We start from the raw sequence: 18,632 nt of genomic DNA, 5'->3' as shown, positions 1-18,632 counted from the left end.
CTCTCTGTTTTAGGTTGAGGATCTACAAGCTAAATTGGCATCCCAAGAAGCTGAACTGACCTTTAAAAAACAGAATATTGAGGCTCTAATTACAAAGATTGGACTGCAGACTGAGAGGGTGAGCAGCAAGAGAGAGGCTGCCGATGTTGAGGCACAAAAGGTGAGATATCCTATCATACCACATCATATCACACCATTCGCTCCATGCACTTTTTGTGATTTAGTCCATTGTGCTGGATTTGTACAGGTTGCTGTTATCCAGGCAGAAGTCTCGGCCAAACAGAAAGACTGTGAAAATGACCTAGCCAAGGCAGAGCCGTCACTGACAGCTGCCACAGCAGCACTGCACACCCTCAACAAGGTGCTGCATTTTATCAACGTGGATGTGATTCTATTGAATCTTCAGTCGTTCTTGAGATTTTATTAGATTTTTTGTGACCGTTTTTTAGGTGAATCTAACGGAGCTGAAGGCCTTTCCAAACCCTCCAAATGCAGTGATCAATGTTGCAGCAGCTGTGATGGTTCTGCTAGCTCCCCGCGGTCGAGTGCCTAAGGATCGGAGCTGGAAGGCGGCGCGGGCCTTCATGGGCAAGGTTAAGCTGTCATCATGTCAATCACATCTGCCTGATTAATGCCAATCTAATTTGTGTGTGGGCCTTGACCCTGGCCCTGCCCAGCATCTATCCAATGCTCACATTACAGCCGGATGTCTCTATGAATATGCTCAGTCAGTCAGTGAGCAAGTGTGTCAATCTGACTCTGTGTGGCCCTAAAGGAATGTATTTGTTTTTTTAAAAGCAAGAGAATTTAGCATAAAACAGGGATCAGTTCTTTCTGTCCCAAAAGAATATTTTTTAGCATTTTAAACATAGTGATTTTTTAAATGTATTGATTGGTTCATCAGATTTTATTCTGATGCATGCTTCTTATATACATGATTTTAGGAAAAAAAACATCAAGACTACAACATAAGGCTAAAAAGCTCATTTTCACTTAGGGGTGTGTGGCTGTAGGTGGGCAACAGGTGTAAAAAGGAGAGGTTTGTGGCATTCAATGGGGAAAAATTGCAATGATTTTAAAGATGCATATATAGGGGCACACAGGGAGTCATCGTTAGATTTTTTTCAGTCTCACAGTAGAGTCTATGAGAGATCTTTCAGTATCATTAAACTTTAATTATTTGTCCAATTTGTCCATACCAATTCTATGCATAAATGTAACAGAACAACAGAGGTGACATCACTTGTGTGGAGTTAACAGGGTTTGTGTGGGTGCTGGAAATCCTTGAAAATATTTTAATTTTAATCTAATGTTTTGAAGTGCTTGGATTTAGGATAGTACAGACACTCCTTGAAAATGCAACTGCATTACTTTCATAATAAATTGTTTTATATTAGCTCAGACAGGTTATGTAGTATGCAGGGTGGTGAGATTGTTGACACGTTTGGAACCATGAAACCTTATTGTGTTTTCCTTTAATTTGTCACTCTCATGTAGAATGCTCTCACAAAATGTAATTTTGGTTGACTATAGCACAGCAACATCAGATTTAATGTGATGAAGTGAAATAATCATTTTGAGTATATAATTGTATATAAATGTATATAAACACATTCTAATTTACCACAGATATAAGTCGCTGTAAAAGCTTGAAAATACACCTTGAAAATGCTTGAAAAGTGCTTAGCCCAAAGTAAAGGTGTAGGAACCTTGAGTTTAATGGAGAAAAAAGTCATAATCCTTGTTGTGTGAGTCTCTTTTGCAAACACCATATTCTTGTATCAAACTCTGATTTGTGACATTTGTGTCTCATTTTCATGTTTTATTAATGAGGTAATTCTTTGTAATAGCGGCAGATTTTTGACTGCCATCAGTGCAGGTGTTAATATCGCACTGTTTTTGTGCTTATGTCTCTCAGGTGGATGATTTCCTGCAGGCCTTGGTATCATATGACAAGGAGCACATCCCTGAGTCCTGTTTGACTGTGGTGAAACAAGAGTATTTGAGAAACCCAGAGTTCCACCCTGATCTAGTCCGGACCAAATCTACCGCTGCAGCTGGTCTCTGTGCTTGGACTATTAACATTGTCAGATACTATGAGGTCAGGCAATGCTTTCAGAACGGTTGTAATAAATTACAATAATAAGTTTTCTTGTACTCTGCAAGAATGTTGGTTCTTCATTGTGGACTTTTTTACACAAAGTACATCCCCTTTTTGTCTGCAGATTTATTGTGAAGTGACTCCAAAGAGGCATGCATTATCACAAGCTAATGCAGAACTAGAAGCAGCAACAGCCAGACTGTTAACAGTTCAAAAGAAATTGGCAGTGAGTGGAAAGTTATTATTATACTTACGACACTAGTCTAAAAGCTAGATTTTCTTGACTGTTTTCTAATATCCGTGGCTTTCTTTGGTTTGTTTCTTCAGGATCTTGATGCCAGCCTCCAGAGCCTAACAGCTCATTTTGAAAAGGCTATAGCTGAGAAAATCAGTTGTCAGGAGGAGGTGACGCATACCAACCAGACCATAGAGCTGGCCAACCGACTAGTAAAAGGCTTAGAGGTAAACAAGGGGAGTTTGGTGGTGTCATTGGGGCCGACCTGGCATAAAGTAAACTGTCAATTTGCCGGACGCATGCATGGAGAGGTGCTGGTGATCGAATTGCATCAGTAATCTGGACTAGAAGTTGTTATGTCCTGGCAGGATAGCCTGACAGTTGTGTGAGTGGATCAGGCAGAGGGAGATTTTACAGCCTGGCCCAGCAGCATACTGGGGACTTGTGAGACAGGTAGAGAGGGCTGGACCACAGAGAACGCATGGCTGAACCGGGCAACTGGCTGCCTGAACAGTTTCCAAATGGAGAAAGGAAGAGAGATGACAGGAATGCTACACTATCACTGCTCTCAGTCAGTGTAGGAGACAGGTTGTGTGCGTACAGAATGTATGTGTATTTACTATATATACTATAGACACAGCATGTGTGTGTGTGTGTGCACATTTCTGTGCTATAATAATGAAATAATTAATCACTCAAGATTTTTTCAACAAATTGAAAAAGTATCAAGGGGAAGTATTGAATATAAATGTATAGAATATATAAATGTTGAATGCTGCATAATTAATATGTTGATATTATATTCAACTCTTTCTCCTTCCTGTGCATTCCCTTTTCAAGCTACAGTATCTATTATCTTTATGGATGCTAATATGAAATAAAAGATGGCCATTTCAGTGGCCAAGTTCGACTTTCTTCTTCCAGAAAATAAATGTGGTTTGCATGGAACAGCTTGGCTTTTAAGCATATCAAGATAAATGTTTTGTCTTTATGGCATTGACCTGGAAGCAATAGTGTTCAGACTAATAAATCAGGCCGTCTATATTTAATCATTAACTTACCTCAAAGCCTCAACAGCTGTTGGAAATTAACAATGTCTCACCCCAGACTGAGTGATATTACAGGCAATCCATAATACATTAGAGTAAAATTATAGTGATTTTTAACTGTCTGAGAATTTATTATGTGACATATTCTACATCCACAGCCCCTTGTAAGAAAATGCTACGCATGATTTATCGTTGTAGTGCTGTCACAGTCATAGTATTGAAGGTTTAAATTAATGCTGAATTGATGCTGAGTGAACCTACAGCCAAACTTCCAAAGCTGTTTTAAGGGAATTGCATTTGTATGCTTTATTGCTCACATCTTCTCGGCGTGTACATTAAATGGAGTGGGAAGTGTGTACATTTCCCTGCAGTGTGGAGCAGTTTTTTGTATTACCTATTAATTTAAAAAAGAAGTATATTGAACCCTGGTCTTTGTGTCTTTTAGTCAGAGAAGGAGCGCTGGAGCCAGGCAATTGTTCAGTATCAAAAGCAACAGAAAACTCTGTGTGGTGACATCCTCATCACTTCAGCATTCGTTTCCTACGTGGGTTACTTTACCAGGCAGTATCGTGTGGAGCTCCTTAACGACGCATGGATCCCTTTCCTTAAATCTCAGAAGGTAAGATCCCCATCATTTGTGTTGTTTACACTGCAGACGTTTAGAGAGTAAACAGTTAAGTCTGTGGACTGGAGCTCACCGTGCCGCCAGAAACGCTCCAACTAGAGTGACATCATTCCTCTGTTTCTGTTCCAGGTCTCTGTACCCCTGACAGACGGCCTGGATCCAATCCTCATGCTTACAGATGATGCCACTGTGGCTGCCTGGCATAACCAGGGCCTGCCAAATGATAGGATGTCCACAGAGAACGCTGCCATCCTGACCACCAGTGAGCGTTGGCCACTCATCATTGACCCACAGCAGCAGGGCATCAAGTGGATCCGAAACCGGCTAGGTCCTGAGCTGAGGGTGGTGCAGCTGGGACAGAGAGGGTGAGAGGAGCTGTCCATCGTCTATTGGCAATCACAGTGTACTGCTTTAATATGTCAGGGAGTGCTAATATACCATAAAAATGTGCACGTGAAAATACATTTTATTATTATTATTATTATTATTCTGCAGGTATCTAGATGTCATTGAACAAGCCCTTGCCTGTGGTGAAACTGTGCTGATAGAAAATCTGCCAGAAAAGGTTGACCCAGTCCTGGAGTATCTTCTGGGCAGAAACACAATCAAAAGAGGAAGGTTGGTACCGAAACAACAACATTACATTTACATAATGGCTGCACAATTAATCCAAATCGCAGAAGCTTCGATTTTTTTTGATAAAGGTCAAATGTGTGACAAAACAGCATTATACTGAAGTTCTGTAGTACTGCAGAGATGTCCTGGAGTACAAATCTTGTTCTCCAGATGTAAGAAAACATGTTTCTTTGGTTCAGACCCAACAAATGTCACACCATCATGATTTAAATAGTTGATGTGAAAATGCAAAAATAATCATTCCCACTAATCCTGAATCATATGCCCTAATGTACATTGCTGTATAAGAAAATAATATATAAAGAATCAAACCAGCTCAATAGTAGTTATTTTTTTGTTTTGTAGAAGCTATTTAGCATGGGGCTGTTGGACACCAAAAACATGTTAAATCAATGTATGGTTTTTGTATCCCTGTTGCTCCACAACTCAATATGCCCACAACTCATCCCAGTGCATCTGTGGTGTTAGACAATAGCAGCAGATTTACCAGATGGTTGAATCTCACCGAGCATTGAAACACCGGTAAGACATGACTGAATGCATTATTATTGCCCACTCTTTAGATTATAAATGAATTTGCAGCGCGTGTTCCGAATCCCTGAGGCCAGTGTATTGATCGGCCTCTCAAGATGGGTGATAGATGTATATTTGTGTGTTCATATTCTTTAGATGTAATGAATATTGAACAGCTGAGCCTCAGTGTAAAAGCTGAATCGAGGGCAGTCATGGTTATGTATAAGGACTCCTGTCACGGACAAAAAGATGGCAAGTTACACACTAAATTCAGTGGTCGTCCATCATTCAATTCGGCTTCACTCATTTCATAACGCTGATGGGTGATTTTCTGCAATTTACCTGCTTTCATTTTTTCGTAAATAACATGAATAAATCAGCTTTACACTCAATACGATGACTCGCTGCATCTGGATTATCTTAAATCATAACGTGATGTTAATTGTCAAGAATTTAGTTCACATTGGGGTATTTGTGTTGTTTAAAGGCACAGTATGTCATTTCTGCCAGGAGGAGTCTCGATGATGCTGTGAAGTAGCCTTGGATTATAGGAGTTTTTGTTATCATTGTTAAACAACCACCAATGCCAACGAAAGTCTATCTGATGCGACTCAGACAGAAATGTTTACAGGCAATTTAATTTATTAAAGTTGTATTCACTACATTTAGTCACGTGCAGACTACAGTACCTTTCTCACTCTTTGACGTATCATCTGCTGTTTCCCTGGAAGTTACAGCAACAGGCAGTCAAATGAAACGCACCGTTACATTAAATAAAAATTATTTCTTAAGGTTTGAACATTGTTAGAAACATTTGGTCTAGACATTTCTCCAAACTGGCACTTGTTTGGCACACCCTGCATTTGGTAAATCTGTCTGACTTTTAAACATGACTTCTGCTGCCCACTTCACTCCACTTCAGAAATATAACAGCAGCACCAAAATAGCTGCTCTGTAATTACCTTCGTTCACTTACCAATTACACTCAACAGGCAAATTCCAGCAAATTTCCTAAACAGGACAACCAACAGCAGAATAAATAGAAAATACCACATATTGACATTATGCTTTGACTTCCCTCCTCAAAAATGTTTACATCTTCCTTGCTCTGATCTATATATGGCCATGAATATTGAATATCTTGGCGCATGTTCATTGAACGTCTTCTGGAGTCCTGTCTGTCCAGACGTAACAATTCATCATAGTAAATCTGATTATAAGTTTATCCCTTGTAGATGACCCACACACTTGTTTCTGTCGATGATTAATACAACGTGCTGGGGGCAGCCATGATGGATCTGGTAGGGATCCACAGCTGAAGTTCATTAATAATTGGAATGTTGTAGAGTGTGAAGTAATGAATACTAATTATTCCTTTCATGGCTGACGGAAGACTACAAGCCAATCCATCAGCACGGACTTTAATTTGGTGGAGTAATGGTTCTATCAATAGTACATTAATTCTGGCTTGTGAAGATATAGAGTTGAACCAGACCCAGGCCATGAGGAACCTGTGCCGTAAAATTGGGGCCTTGCCTGACATCCAAGGGGTAATTAGAGAAAAATGAAAAGCCACCAGGTTCGTCAAGCCAGTGCTAATTTAATTGAAACGCAGGAACAGATAAATATTGGCTGCTGCGGTGATAATCTTTCATATTTTTTCAGGATTATTTGTCTCCAGTGTAAGTGACATTTGGAGCTGCAGTGAAGTTCTTTCCTCTGTTAAAGTTGCATTGCGTGAAAGTGAGAGGTTTGATGGGTCATAAAAGCTTTCAAGATACAGAGGATTTTACACTGCTACATCATCATTATTATTTTTCTTTTTCTTCTTTTTTTATTGTCTTAATAATTTTGACATCAGCTTGTGATGCTTTTATTAGTCGTCATCTAATAATCATTACTATATCACTTTCTCACTTTCAAAGTTAATGTATATGTAACTTGATGGTAAGACAAAACCAACTACAGCGGGTTTAACTCACCGCCATTTTTGCAATTATATTCTGTGTTCTTGCCAAGCAGATAAAAGAGTTTTACAGTACAGTTATGTATAATTTAAAAGCTCACTCTTGACCTTGGAAAAACAATTAATTCCAGATTCACATTCCACCAACTAGCTTTTTCTAAAGCTTTCAACCAAGTAGTTTGCCCAGTTTACATGAAGAGGGATCTGTAAACGCACAAGCTTAGTTACTGTTCAGATTTCAACTGTGGTACTTTTAGGATTTCCTTAAGTCCATGCTTGCCTAACAGATATGCGTGAAGTTTCAAGCTTATTTTTTTATCAAGATTAAGGCCATATGATATGGTTTAAAGCATAGAAAAAAGCTAGTAAGTGGACCTTCGAGTTGTAACTGATTTGTCATATAGATCTACAGTAAAGTTTGAGTCAAATACTGTCTACAGCAGCTGCAAAACTGAGTTTTTGAAATGTACATGAAGTTAAATTGTAATTTGTTAAAATGTAACTCTCCTGTTATCCAGGTACATTCAAATTGGGGGCAAGGAGTGTGAATACAACAGCGACTTTCAACTTATTATGCACACCAAGTTGGCCAATCCCCATTTCCCTCCTGAGCTCCAGGCCCAGACCACCCTCATCAACTTCACCGTGACTCCTGTGGGCCTTGAGGAACAGCTGCTGGGACAGGTAGTGTCCCGTGAAAGGCCCGACCTGGAGACGCTAAAGGTGAATTCTTATGCTTTTATAAAGGATATAGACTGTTACACCTACAGTAAAGTGATTCTTTCACAATTTGACATGCAAGACATCAGTCCATAATGCCGAGTAGAAAAGCCTGAACTGTTTTGTGCATGTTTCTGAAGATGGAGCTGACCACGCAGCAGAACCACTTCAAGATTGAGCTCAAGAGGCTGGAGGATGACCTGTTGAATCGGCTCTCTGCAGCCCATGGTAATTTTCTGGGTAATATTTCTCTGGTGGAGCAACTCGAAAACACCAAGAACACAGCCGCTCACATTCAGTGCAAGGTGAGGTTATTACACCAACAGGGTCCTCTCAGTTGTCCCACTGTACTCAAGTGCATGTGATTTTCAGTCACTCAAGTATTTTTGAATGTCACACAGGAAGCGCCTCATTTTATTGAATTAGCTGCAAATGATTTGTAGTTAGGAATATGTGTAATGAGAGGGTTTTGGAGCATGACTGAGAGCCTAATAGCTCATTTTTTGCAATTGGAACACACAGGTGGTGGAGGCCAGAGAGAATGAGACAAAGATCAACGAGGCTCGAGAACTATACCGCCCAGCAGCTGAGAGAGCGTCACTCCTCTTCTTCATCATCAATGACCTCAGCAAGATTAACCTCATGTACCAGTTTTCTCTCAAGGTGAAACCTTTAGCCCTGTGGTGCTCTCAGGGGACGCACATTGTTTTTTGTAGGATTTTAGCAAAGCTCAGAGTCCACTTTGAGAAGTATTCGGCTGGATTTTTTTGAGTTTGTAATTTTTGTTTGTCTTGGTGACTAAATTATTTAAGCAAAACCCTGGCTGTACAAATGAGCTCAAAGGGATAGTTCACCTGAAAATCAACAACATATATATTTTTCCTCTTTTCCTGTAATGCTGTTCATTCATGTCGATTGTTTTAATGTGAGTTACTGAGTTCTGGAGATATCGGCTGTAGAGATGTCTGTCTTCTCTCAAATATAATGGAATTAGATGGCACTCGGCTTGTTGCGCTCATAGCACTAGAAATATACAAGTTAGAACAACTCAACAGGAAAGTCTCTTTCTAGAAAGAAATCTTACTCAAGATAGTCTACAGACCTTCTTGTGACCATAGATTTATGCACAGGAACTATACAGTGAATGCAAAGATGGGGTCTATTCAGTTCAATGAGAATTGCTCACCTGACGCATACAGCAAAAAAGCTTTCAATCTTTCCGTGCTTACTTCTTGGTTATGTGGCCCACGGAATAGATTTTCTGTGATGACATTACAGACTTTTAAATCGCTTTCCTCACTAAAGGATAGTGATAGTTTTACAAATATATAAAACCTCCATGGATCAGTATTGACCTTTGCTTCGAGGTTTCCTGTTAACTGTTTTACAAGCTTTTCTTTTAGATGGCAGTCAATGGGGAAAATGCTTTTTGGGTTGCTGGGGACTTTTTAGCTGCAATACCAAGATTGGCCACTGGGAAAAATTCAAGCTCATTGGAAAGAAAATACTCCCTACATGAAATTGATCACAACAGTTGTGGATTATCTTGCGTAACTGAGTCATAATTTCTGAAAAGAGACATTGTTGTTAATTTTTTTTTTAAAAATGTGTGTTTTTGGGAGCACCACAAGCCAAATGAATCTAATACCATTAAATTCAAGAGTAGCCATACATCTCTCTTGCTGATATCACCAAAACTGGCCAACTCAAACCAAAACAATCTAGATCAATAAATAGCAGTACATTTAAGAAGAAAAATATGTATTTTAAATTTTGGAGTAAACTAGCCCTTTAAAAATGTGCTTCCATACCAAAACAAATGGTTGCTGTGTTCCTGGCTGCATGTATGTATTCTTTATCAAGAGCACTGTCCTCCTTTTGGTTGTCTTCCAGACCTTTAACTCAGTGTTTAACAAAGCAATGGAGCGTGCAGAATGGGACGAGGACGTGAAGACCCGAGTGCTCACCCTCACTGAGGCCATCACCTATTCTGTATTCCTGTACACCAGCCAGGGCCTGTTTGAGAGAGACAAGTTAACCTTCTTGTCACACACTGCCTTCCAGGTGAGGGACTCAGGGCCGCCTCAAAGGTGGGGCCTCCTGTCATCCTCATCAATCAAAGTACTTTTCTGCCCCCACATTAACTTCAATTAAAAGCAGTCAGCAGGACCATACGCTGCTATTGATTACCTCTCACACCTTCCCCCATGGCTGCTGTTCAGACAGTTGGTTCTGACAAGGGGGTTGGTTCTGATGGCATAATGCAATTATCTGTCATTGCGCCAACTGTTTTCATCTTAGAAATTGTGCTGCTCTGAAGGCTGTCCTTCATGTGGCAGTTTCACATTCAGGGGCACTGATTCGGCCTTTGTGAGTTTGTGAGGTTTCTTGCAGTTTTCAGTTATTGTGGAAATGACTGGAAAGAGATCAATACGGCATAGATCATTACAAACTGCTCTTGGTTCTTCCCCACAGATTTTGCTCAAGCAGGGCCTGATTGATGCTCAGGAGTTTGACTTCCTGCTGTGTTTCCCTGTGGAAGCTAGCAGAGTTAGTCCTGTGTCCTTCCTCTCTCCACATGCCTGGGGAGCCATCAAGGTACAGTCTAACATATGTGAGGGTCACATTTTCATTCTTGTTAGCCCACAGGTTATCACTACATGCCATTTTCCACTGCATAGAAAGGTCTAAAAATATCTGTTATTCGGATATAGACAATTTCTACAATGGAGGACTTCAGTGGACTCGACAGAGACGTGGAGAGCTCACCAAAGCGTTGGAGGAAGATCATAGAGTCCAGGTGTCCGGAAAAGGAGAGACTCCCCCAGGACTGGAAGAATAAAAGTTCCCTCCAGAAACTCATCATCCTTCGAGCACTTCGCCCTGACAGGATGACCTATACACTAAGGTGTGTAAAAGGCCAATGCACATTCATATCTGTAAGTGCTGTAAATCACTAAGCTTTTCAACAATGTTTCCTGGCAGGAACTTTGTGGAGGAAAGCATGGGGGCAAAATATGTGGAGGCTGCCAGGCTGGAATTCGACAAGCTGTATGAGGATAGTGGCTCATCAACCCCTGTGTTCTTCATCCTGTCACCTGGAGTAGATCCACTTAAAGATGTAGAGAAGCTAGGTATTTTGCCTATTGTTTGTTAATTGCACAGCCTGTATCACTTGGTCGGGATAAAAATTCTAAATATCCTCTCTTTGCAGGACTGAAGCTTGGATTTTCCATAGAGCAGGGCACTTTGCACAATGTATCCCTGGGACAGGGGCAGGAGAAAGTTGCTGAGAGGGTTCTGAAGAATGCATCTAAACTGGGACACTGGGTCATTCTGCAGGTAGGAAGCATTTCTATTCAGCGACTAGGCTACTGTAGTGGCTTCAAGCTGCTCTTCCAGCCAGCCTGTAATGCACCTAATGATATCATCTCACCCCACGCGCAAGAGAAATAAACTCAATTTGGTTCAATAAAAACCATAATTGGCTAGATAAGCTCCATAAATGCCTCCTTTAAAGAGGAGAAGCCTGCAGGGAAGTGAGCCGCTCAAGGTTCTCTTACTAATTCAGAGCATAGAAAGACATTTGAATCTTTCACAAATGAACACAAATATACAACACATAAAAAATGAATTTATTTCATCAAGCATTAATATAATCTGCCTGTATTTGTTCAGAATGTACACCTGGTGGCTCGCTGGTTGCCTTCTCTGGACGCTCTTCTGGAGACAGCCGCGGTGGACAGTCACCCAGACTACAGGGTGTTCATCACCGGAGAACCAGCACCAACCCCAGAGCAGCACGTCATCCCCAGAGGCATACTGGAGAATGCCATCAAAATCACCAATGAACCCCCCACTGGCATGAGCGCCAGCCTGCATGCAGCCCTCAACAACTTCAGTCAAGTGTGTTGAAAACTTAAAATTATTTATAAAACTGCATTCATCTGCATTTACTTTCAATGTATACCTCTCTCTTTTCCTTTTCAGGACACTCTGGATATGTGTTCCAGAGAGCAGGAGTTCAACTCCATGTTCTTCTCCCTCTGCTTCTTTCACGCCTGTGTCACAGAGCGCCGTAAATTTGGTCCCCAGGGGTGGAACCATAAGTACCCCTTCAGCACTGGAGACCTCACCATCTCAGCCAGCGTCTTGTACAACTACTTGGAGGCCAACACCAAAGTATTTTTTTTGCCACTTACAACATTTCTTTCTTTATATTTTATTAATATTCTTGTTGATATTCATAAAACTTTTAATTTGTTTTTTACCACTACCCTCTTAAGCTTTGTAGATTTATAATGATAATGGTGTTTGCAGTGAAATTATTGTCAGACAGGGATGTTGAATTACAGTAGTGTATCCAATTACTTATTGAAATCTTTTGTTCCACTGTTATTTGTGAAAAATGCTCATTCTCGTCTTTTTTTTCCTCCACATTTTTTCTCTTATAACTATGAACACGCAACCTATAATTTAGCTTTATTTCATGAAGACAAAAAATCCATTCTTGGGGTGCTGCACCCCTCACAACTCCTAATGCATTTCTCTTAGAACTCCTATTACTCTGGTCACAACCAATTATGTCTCCTAGGTATTCTGCCCTCCAAAAACGAATGTCCTTCATTATGTTAACCAAACAGTAACCTGTATGTGCGTATACAGAGAATTCATTAGGAGGGCAATGAAGCGTAATCCTAAATGTAATTACATGCAGCCAATGTGACAGTTCACAACGCTACATAAGTGATCACTGCAATTAGAGCTGATGAAGGAAGCAATTTGCAAAACAATACAGGTACAAATGATTGTGAACCTCCAGCTTTTGTAATTTGTTATGAATCACAGGTTCTTTTCTTCCTCCTTCACCCTCACGGATCATAATCTCCCGCTGAGGAAAAGACTCTTCTGTCATACATTAGATCAGTGTGTGTAAAGAAACATAATTCTGTTACATTTCCCTACCTTTATCATTATTACGGAGCTCATTTGGAAAGAGATCATGCAGTTACTGCTTGAAGTTCCAAAGGGGGGTTTGAATAATGTAAAGCTGAAAACTGTGAGCTGATCCTGAAATACTTTTGATATCCTCAAAATAATTTTAACAAACTTTATCTTTAGTCTTTGCAGCTTAAGATACTCCTATTATTGAAATACAAATTGTTTTCTTATGTTTTAAATATCAGCCCACAGACTAAGTGTATTTATAGTCCATGCAGGTGCCCTGGGAGGACTTGTGTTATCTTTTCGGGGAGATCATGTATGGAGGACACATCACTGATGACTGGGACAGAAGACTGTGTAAGACCTATCTGCAAGAGTTCATGCACCCAAAAATGGTAAGTCAGTGTTGATGTTGCTGTGTAAGGAGAATCTGTTCATTCTTTCTTTTGTTTTTTGTTTCAACAAAACAATCACACCAAAAGTTAATTTAATTGCATGATCTTTTTTATATAAAAAGTCACTATTTGTTAAGTTGGATACATTCAATTTGAATGTGCCAAACAGTCAAAGCTGTTTTGAATTTCTTTGTGTTATTGTTAAGGTAAAGGGTGCCCTCTTGGGATGTAAACCTAAACTGCACTATTGCACTTTTTCCACCCTCACTTTGGTCGTGTTATCTCTCTGTACGTTGCCCATAATGTGTCTGCCAGCTCCACTGCAAGCATTATTAGGGGTTTATTTGGTAATTTACTCTTTAGCGTTGGTTTAGTTGATAGATGCTTCAACTGGAATCTATCTGTTTCATCTCTGCCAGTTCACCTTCACCACCAAGCTAACAGCCACTGATCTACGAGGGTAGTTTAAAGGTTGAATGCTCATCTTGCTGTATGTTAAATAGTGACCTGAACTAGATGTTTTCCTCTTTTCAAATTTCCAATCTATAGTTTGAAGGCGAGCTCTTTCTGTGCCCTGGATTCCTGACCCCTCCATTCATGGATTACAGTGGTTACCACAGTTATATCGATGAACACCTCCCATCCGAGAACCCCACTCTGTATGGTCTACATCCAAATGCTGAGCTGGAGTGCCTCACCGTCACCTCAGACAACCTCTTAAGGACTCTGCTGGAACTGCAGCCCCAGGAGTCCTCCAGAGGAGAGGGTGCAGCTCAGAGCTCAGAGGAGAAGGTGTGGAGACAGAAGAACCATTATTGAGAAAAAGCATCACATAATACAATAATCTAACCATGCATATGTGTAATTGTCAGGTCAAGTCTGTCATTGAAGATATCCTTGAGAAGCTTCCTGAGGAGTATAACATGGCAGAGATAATCTCAAAGACAACAAAGCGAAGCCCCTACATTTTAGTCTGTTTCCAGGAATGTGAGCGCATGAATCTTCTGCTGGCAGAAATAAGGAGGTCCCTTAATGAGCTGGATCTTGGCCTGAAGGTACAGTCTACTGTGACATACATTATATAATAAGAAACACTGTTATCAGCAGTAAGATCCTGTAGTATTAATGAGGATTTCTATGTCCACAGGGAGAACTCACTATGTCCTACAATATGGAGACGCTGCAGTCAGCTCTGTTCACTGACTCTGTCCCAGATTCCTGGGCCAGACTGGCTTATCCCTCCACTAAATCACTGGCACAGTGGTAACCACTCCTTCCAAATAATACTTTATTTTTTAATAAATATGCAATATCCTTTATTATTTGCTTTTTATTGTGCCCTTGACAGTATTATGTTTCCTAGAGATGCACTGAATTGTTAATTGTAGTCAAAAATTCTGTCAATAAACGTGGAAGAAATGTCTTTAAACATGAAGGCAGTATCAGTTGCACATTGTGAAGGCTTCAAGCAACAATATGTCTCGTTAATTAATAGATTTTCTTTTACAGGTTTAGTGATCTAATGAGTAGCTGTCGAGAGCTGGACAGCTGGACTCAGGACTTGGTTCTTCCTGCAGTTGTTTGGCTCTCAGGACTCTTCAACCCACAGTCTTTCCTCACTGGTGAGATCAAAATCAACAATCTCAAAACCAATAAGTCACATGATTTAGATGACGTGCACCAGAAACATTAACATGCAGTGTGTTTTTTCTTTTGTCCAGCTGTGCTGCAGAGCATTGCTCGCAAGAATCAGTGGCCCCTGGACAAGATGACTCTGACTGTGGATGTAACAAAGAAGACGAAAGACGACTTTGGGCATCCGCCTAGGGAGGGGGCCTACATCCATGGACTCTTCATGGAAGGTCAGAATTAATCTAACATTTATCCAAAGCACCCTCTTGTACCTAATTAATTACAGATTTGTTTATAATTCATGTTTTTTTGTTTGTTTGTTTTCCAATTTATAAACAGCATAATGCAATGTAAGCCAATAGCAATAAATAATTGAAGAACAATGGACAAAGAAAACAAAAAAGATCGGGTCCTGTTCAGTCTAAAGAAATGGATAAAAAGGGTTACAGTCTAAACACAGTCTATAGTCTACAAGTCTAAATAAACTAAAATACCAGTGTCACATATTAAGTAGCACGTTTTCCCCAAAACATTAACAATATTTTCATTCATTTATGTTTCCTTTTTTAATGTACATTAAAAAAATTAGACCAAACTTCAAAAAACTTTCCTTGGTAATTATTAGTCTTTGCAATTAACAGTTCAAAAGCAGCAATGTCTGTCATCAACTTTAACCCCTCACAAAAACAGGCTTTGTTGGACTCCTTTAATGGCAGAGAACAATCATTGAAGCACCAATAAAGCCTGCTAGTGCAACTGTTGTTAAGATAAACCAGATGGAAGAAGAGACCATTCTCCCAGTAGTATAGACAGTATATGTCTCTGTGAGTATGACCAGTCAAACCTAGAGTTCTGCATGTCCTGTGTCCTCTCAGGAGCGCGCTGGGACACTCAGTCTGGACTCATCTCCGAGGCTGTTCTGAGGGATCTGACCCCTGCCATGCCAGTGCTGTATGTTAGAGCCATTCCTGCAGAGGAGCAGGAGCTCAAGAGTACTTACGAGTGTCCGGTATACCGCACGAAGCAGCGCGGGCCCACGTATGTGTGGACCCTCCACCTCCGGACCAAACAGCCTCCTGCCAAGTGGATTGTAGCTGGAGTGGTGCTGCTGCTGTCTGTGTGAAACACATTTTATAGTGTCCACTGTTAGTATTATGCAACCAGTGTTAAAAATATATATTTTTAGAGCTGTATACTTCCTTTGAGACAGTATTGAATCATTAATTGTGATAATTTTGCTTTTTTTTATCATGTTAACTAACTTTTAATCTTGCTGTCATTGTATCCGTTTTTGTTAATACATGACAATACTGACATTGTAGTGTATGAACGTTTGTGTGTAGATTTAAAGATAATGGAAATAAAGAGGTGGAGAAACATGTTTAGCTTGAACCTGTTGTGTCTGTGTCCGACCCTGTTGAACACTGTCTCCCTTGAGATGGCTCAGTCTGGCCATGATTTGTTGGGAGCTTATGTCTCCATTTTAGACCATGTAATTCTGGATAGGGAGCATATTTTATTGGAAGGTCAAGATTAAAAAAGCTCTCCGGCTGCCCTCTACTAACTGAATGATACACAATGCCGTCTGGAGGGTTCCTGGACAGAATTCCCAGGAGATGATGTGCACGGTCGCTATTGACTTTTAAATGAGGTGCATTTGACATTGACCTTTTGTATGGCGGCGGCAGAATACTAACAGACTAGTGTAATTCATTCACCCGGGGCCAGTTGGAGAAACCTATTCAAAGACGCTGATAGCTTTCTATGAGAAAGCAACACATTAGATTACCCATCCTTTATCTGTCTGCACTCTCTGTTAGCATCTGATTAACTTGATACCAACCAAATAAAACCTCTGAAGGAGTCTAAAGGAACACAGTCATCTTATCTAAAATGTTACCTTTTCAAAATGATTTAATTGAGGTTAATTGAAAACTGAGAAGATGCTCAGATTAAAGTGTGATTATGCTACAAGAAAAGCGCGGTTTGGAGTCTCTTGTGTGTCAGAGATGCATTGAAATATTGGAGGAGCTCCAGAGTCAAGGTTGAGATCATACAGCACAGTGATATAGCGAGAAAAAATGTTTTACACAAATTAAAGAGGGAAGTTTGTGCAGCCATGACAAGCGGTAGCTTCCAAACGAATAACAGGCTGCATTTATTATTTAAAACAAGCTCATTTGTCTGTCAGAGTAGGAGCCTTATGATATTAATATGTTCAGGAAGGAACATGACAGGTGCAATATTATCTGCTTAGATAAACAAGTGACATTAAGATGTACAAATTACAGCCACTGATTTTTTCTTTTGGTTAGAAATCAGCACTCTTATCTTCTCAAATGAGATTTTCCCCAACTCTAATAACTGCTGTGCTGCTCTTAATTTCTCCCTGCAGCCAAAGTGGCTGCAGACAGACAAGTGGAGGACGGAGGATTGATTCTGTGTATTGTATTGCGAGGGGGGGAAATGAAGAACCAGTCTTCCTGTACTTTCTCTTCATCTGCCCTCTCTTCCTCTCATTAGCACGCCACAGCAGCTAGCCAGTCATTTGGTGACAGGGAAATGATACAGTGCCTGGCAGTGTTTGGGAGGAAATGGCAGGGTACGGGGCCCCGGCGCAGCAGGGGTCGTGCCACAGATAGTCATGTTAAAAGGCCAAGCAGGACACCTGGTTAAAGTCAGCAAGGGCATCTGGGTCACACCTCCGCCTCATTAGAGAAACACAATGTGTTCTCATGGTTTTAATGTACAAAAATTTAACAAAGATCCCATATTTTTTATATTTTTAAATCATGTGAAGAAGCTGGTTGTCATCAAGTGAAATGTAAGACCTAGCCTAGTTCTTCTTAAAATGCAGTAGAAATTGATCAAAACTACTGTATGACTTAAATCAGTGTTTTTAATTTAAATTTAATTTAAAAGATAGTGTTTCTACTCAATAACAATTTTGAATTGTTAGGACCTGATTAACCCACTAGAGGGCCCTATAGCATAAGAGAGGTATAGGCTTGTGATGACCATCCATCCCATCTCTATTCATTGTATATGTATCAGTAATTTGTTTGTGGTAGCTTGAATAAGCACATTATTTAGTATACCCAAAAAAATAAAGGCACGAAAACTACATTGCAGTGGTGCATATAGTATTAACAAATACACCTACAGTTAACTAAAGAACCACAAACTAACTGCCCTGCAGTGACCTGGAGCACTTGGGCCCCTCAAAGGTCTCGGCCATGGGACAAATGTACAGTATAGTTCTGCACACAGAGGCAGTGAAGCTTCACTTCACTGGAGACTGTGTGAGGTTTAATTAGACCATGAATGAACACATTTAATGCATTCTTTTGCCCACTTTTCCTTGTACCACTTTTGTAAATGTTTTAGCAACAGACAGTATAATCATTCTCCTAAATGACTTTAATATGTACTACGGTTGGCAAAAGTAATGATAATTTGATACCATGCGTTCAAAACAAAAATTATATCTGCATTCTATCTAATCAAAAGTACCGAAGCTATAAAAAAATAGATCTTCAGTGAGATTTTTAAGGCTGCATTATTACAAATGTGTTGGTATTTGTTCAGCAGCTTTTTCTGTATCAGCAGTGTGTCGATATCAAATGCTGGGGTATCCAAAGAGTGTTGTCTTTTATAGTAGTATATTTGTATTAAAGTCAAATTTGACAACCTCTGTGTATATTGATATAGCTTTCATCTTTGCCCTAACCTGGATTCATCAGATCATCACTGGTAAGAGTGCCTGTGTGAATTTTTTTTTTTTTTGTTATTATCATATATTTATATATCTTTCTT

At 40.0% G+C, this 18,632-nt stretch overlaps 1 protein-coding gene across 3 annotated transcripts in view; it reads left to right on the top strand.

Annotated features, from left to right (window-relative positions):
* The window catches only part of LOC141011832 (dynein axonemal heavy chain 11), a 40,817-nt gene extending 24,878 nt beyond the window's left edge, over window positions 1-15,939 (top strand). The window contains exons 57-82 of one of the 3 annotated variants that reach the window (XM_073485147.1): window positions 14-160; window positions 248-361; window positions 450-593; window positions 1,919-2,101; window positions 2,226-2,327; window positions 2,429-2,563; window positions 3,831-4,004; window positions 4,140-4,375; window positions 4,506-4,628; window positions 7,644-7,848; window positions 7,986-8,150; window positions 8,368-8,508; window positions 9,739-9,909; window positions 10,321-10,443; window positions 10,560-10,753; window positions 10,831-10,979; window positions 11,060-11,187; window positions 11,524-11,751; window positions 11,836-12,027; window positions 13,056-13,184; window positions 13,734-13,976; window positions 14,057-14,239; window positions 14,332-14,447; window positions 14,694-14,806; window positions 14,906-15,046; window positions 15,692-15,939. In XM_073485147.1, coding sequence (XP_073341248.1) covers window positions 14-160; window positions 248-361; window positions 450-593; window positions 1,919-2,101; window positions 2,226-2,327; window positions 2,429-2,563; window positions 3,831-4,004; window positions 4,140-4,375; window positions 4,506-4,628; window positions 7,644-7,848; window positions 7,986-8,150; window positions 8,368-8,508; window positions 9,739-9,909; window positions 10,321-10,443; window positions 10,560-10,753; window positions 10,831-10,979; window positions 11,060-11,187; window positions 11,524-11,751; window positions 11,836-12,027; window positions 13,056-13,184; window positions 13,734-13,976; window positions 14,057-14,239; window positions 14,332-14,447; window positions 14,694-14,806; window positions 14,906-15,046; window positions 15,692-15,939 — 4,227 coding nt within the window. Of the gene's footprint in view, window positions 1-13; window positions 161-247; window positions 362-449; window positions 594-1,918; window positions 2,102-2,225; window positions 2,328-2,428; window positions 2,564-3,830; window positions 4,005-4,139; window positions 4,376-4,505; window positions 4,629-6,580; window positions 6,739-7,643; window positions 7,849-7,985; window positions 8,151-8,367; window positions 8,509-9,738; window positions 9,910-10,320; window positions 10,444-10,559; window positions 10,754-10,830; window positions 10,980-11,059; window positions 11,188-11,523; window positions 11,752-11,835; window positions 12,028-13,055; window positions 13,185-13,733; window positions 13,977-14,056; window positions 14,240-14,331; window positions 14,448-14,693; window positions 14,807-14,905; window positions 15,047-15,691 lie in introns of those variants that run through there. The other 2 variants (XM_073485149.1, XM_073485148.1) reach the window with 2 other exon arrangements.
* Window positions 15,940-18,632: the final 2,693 nt, after the last annotated feature.

This window comes from Pagrus major, chromosome 17, assembly GCF_040436345.1.
Source record: "Pagrus major chromosome 17, Pma_NU_1.0".
NCBI lineage: Eukaryota > Metazoa > Chordata > Actinopteri > Spariformes > Sparidae > Pagrus > Pagrus major.
Note: the sequence above shows the minus strand (reverse complement) of the source record. Positions and strands in the feature narration are given on the sequence as shown.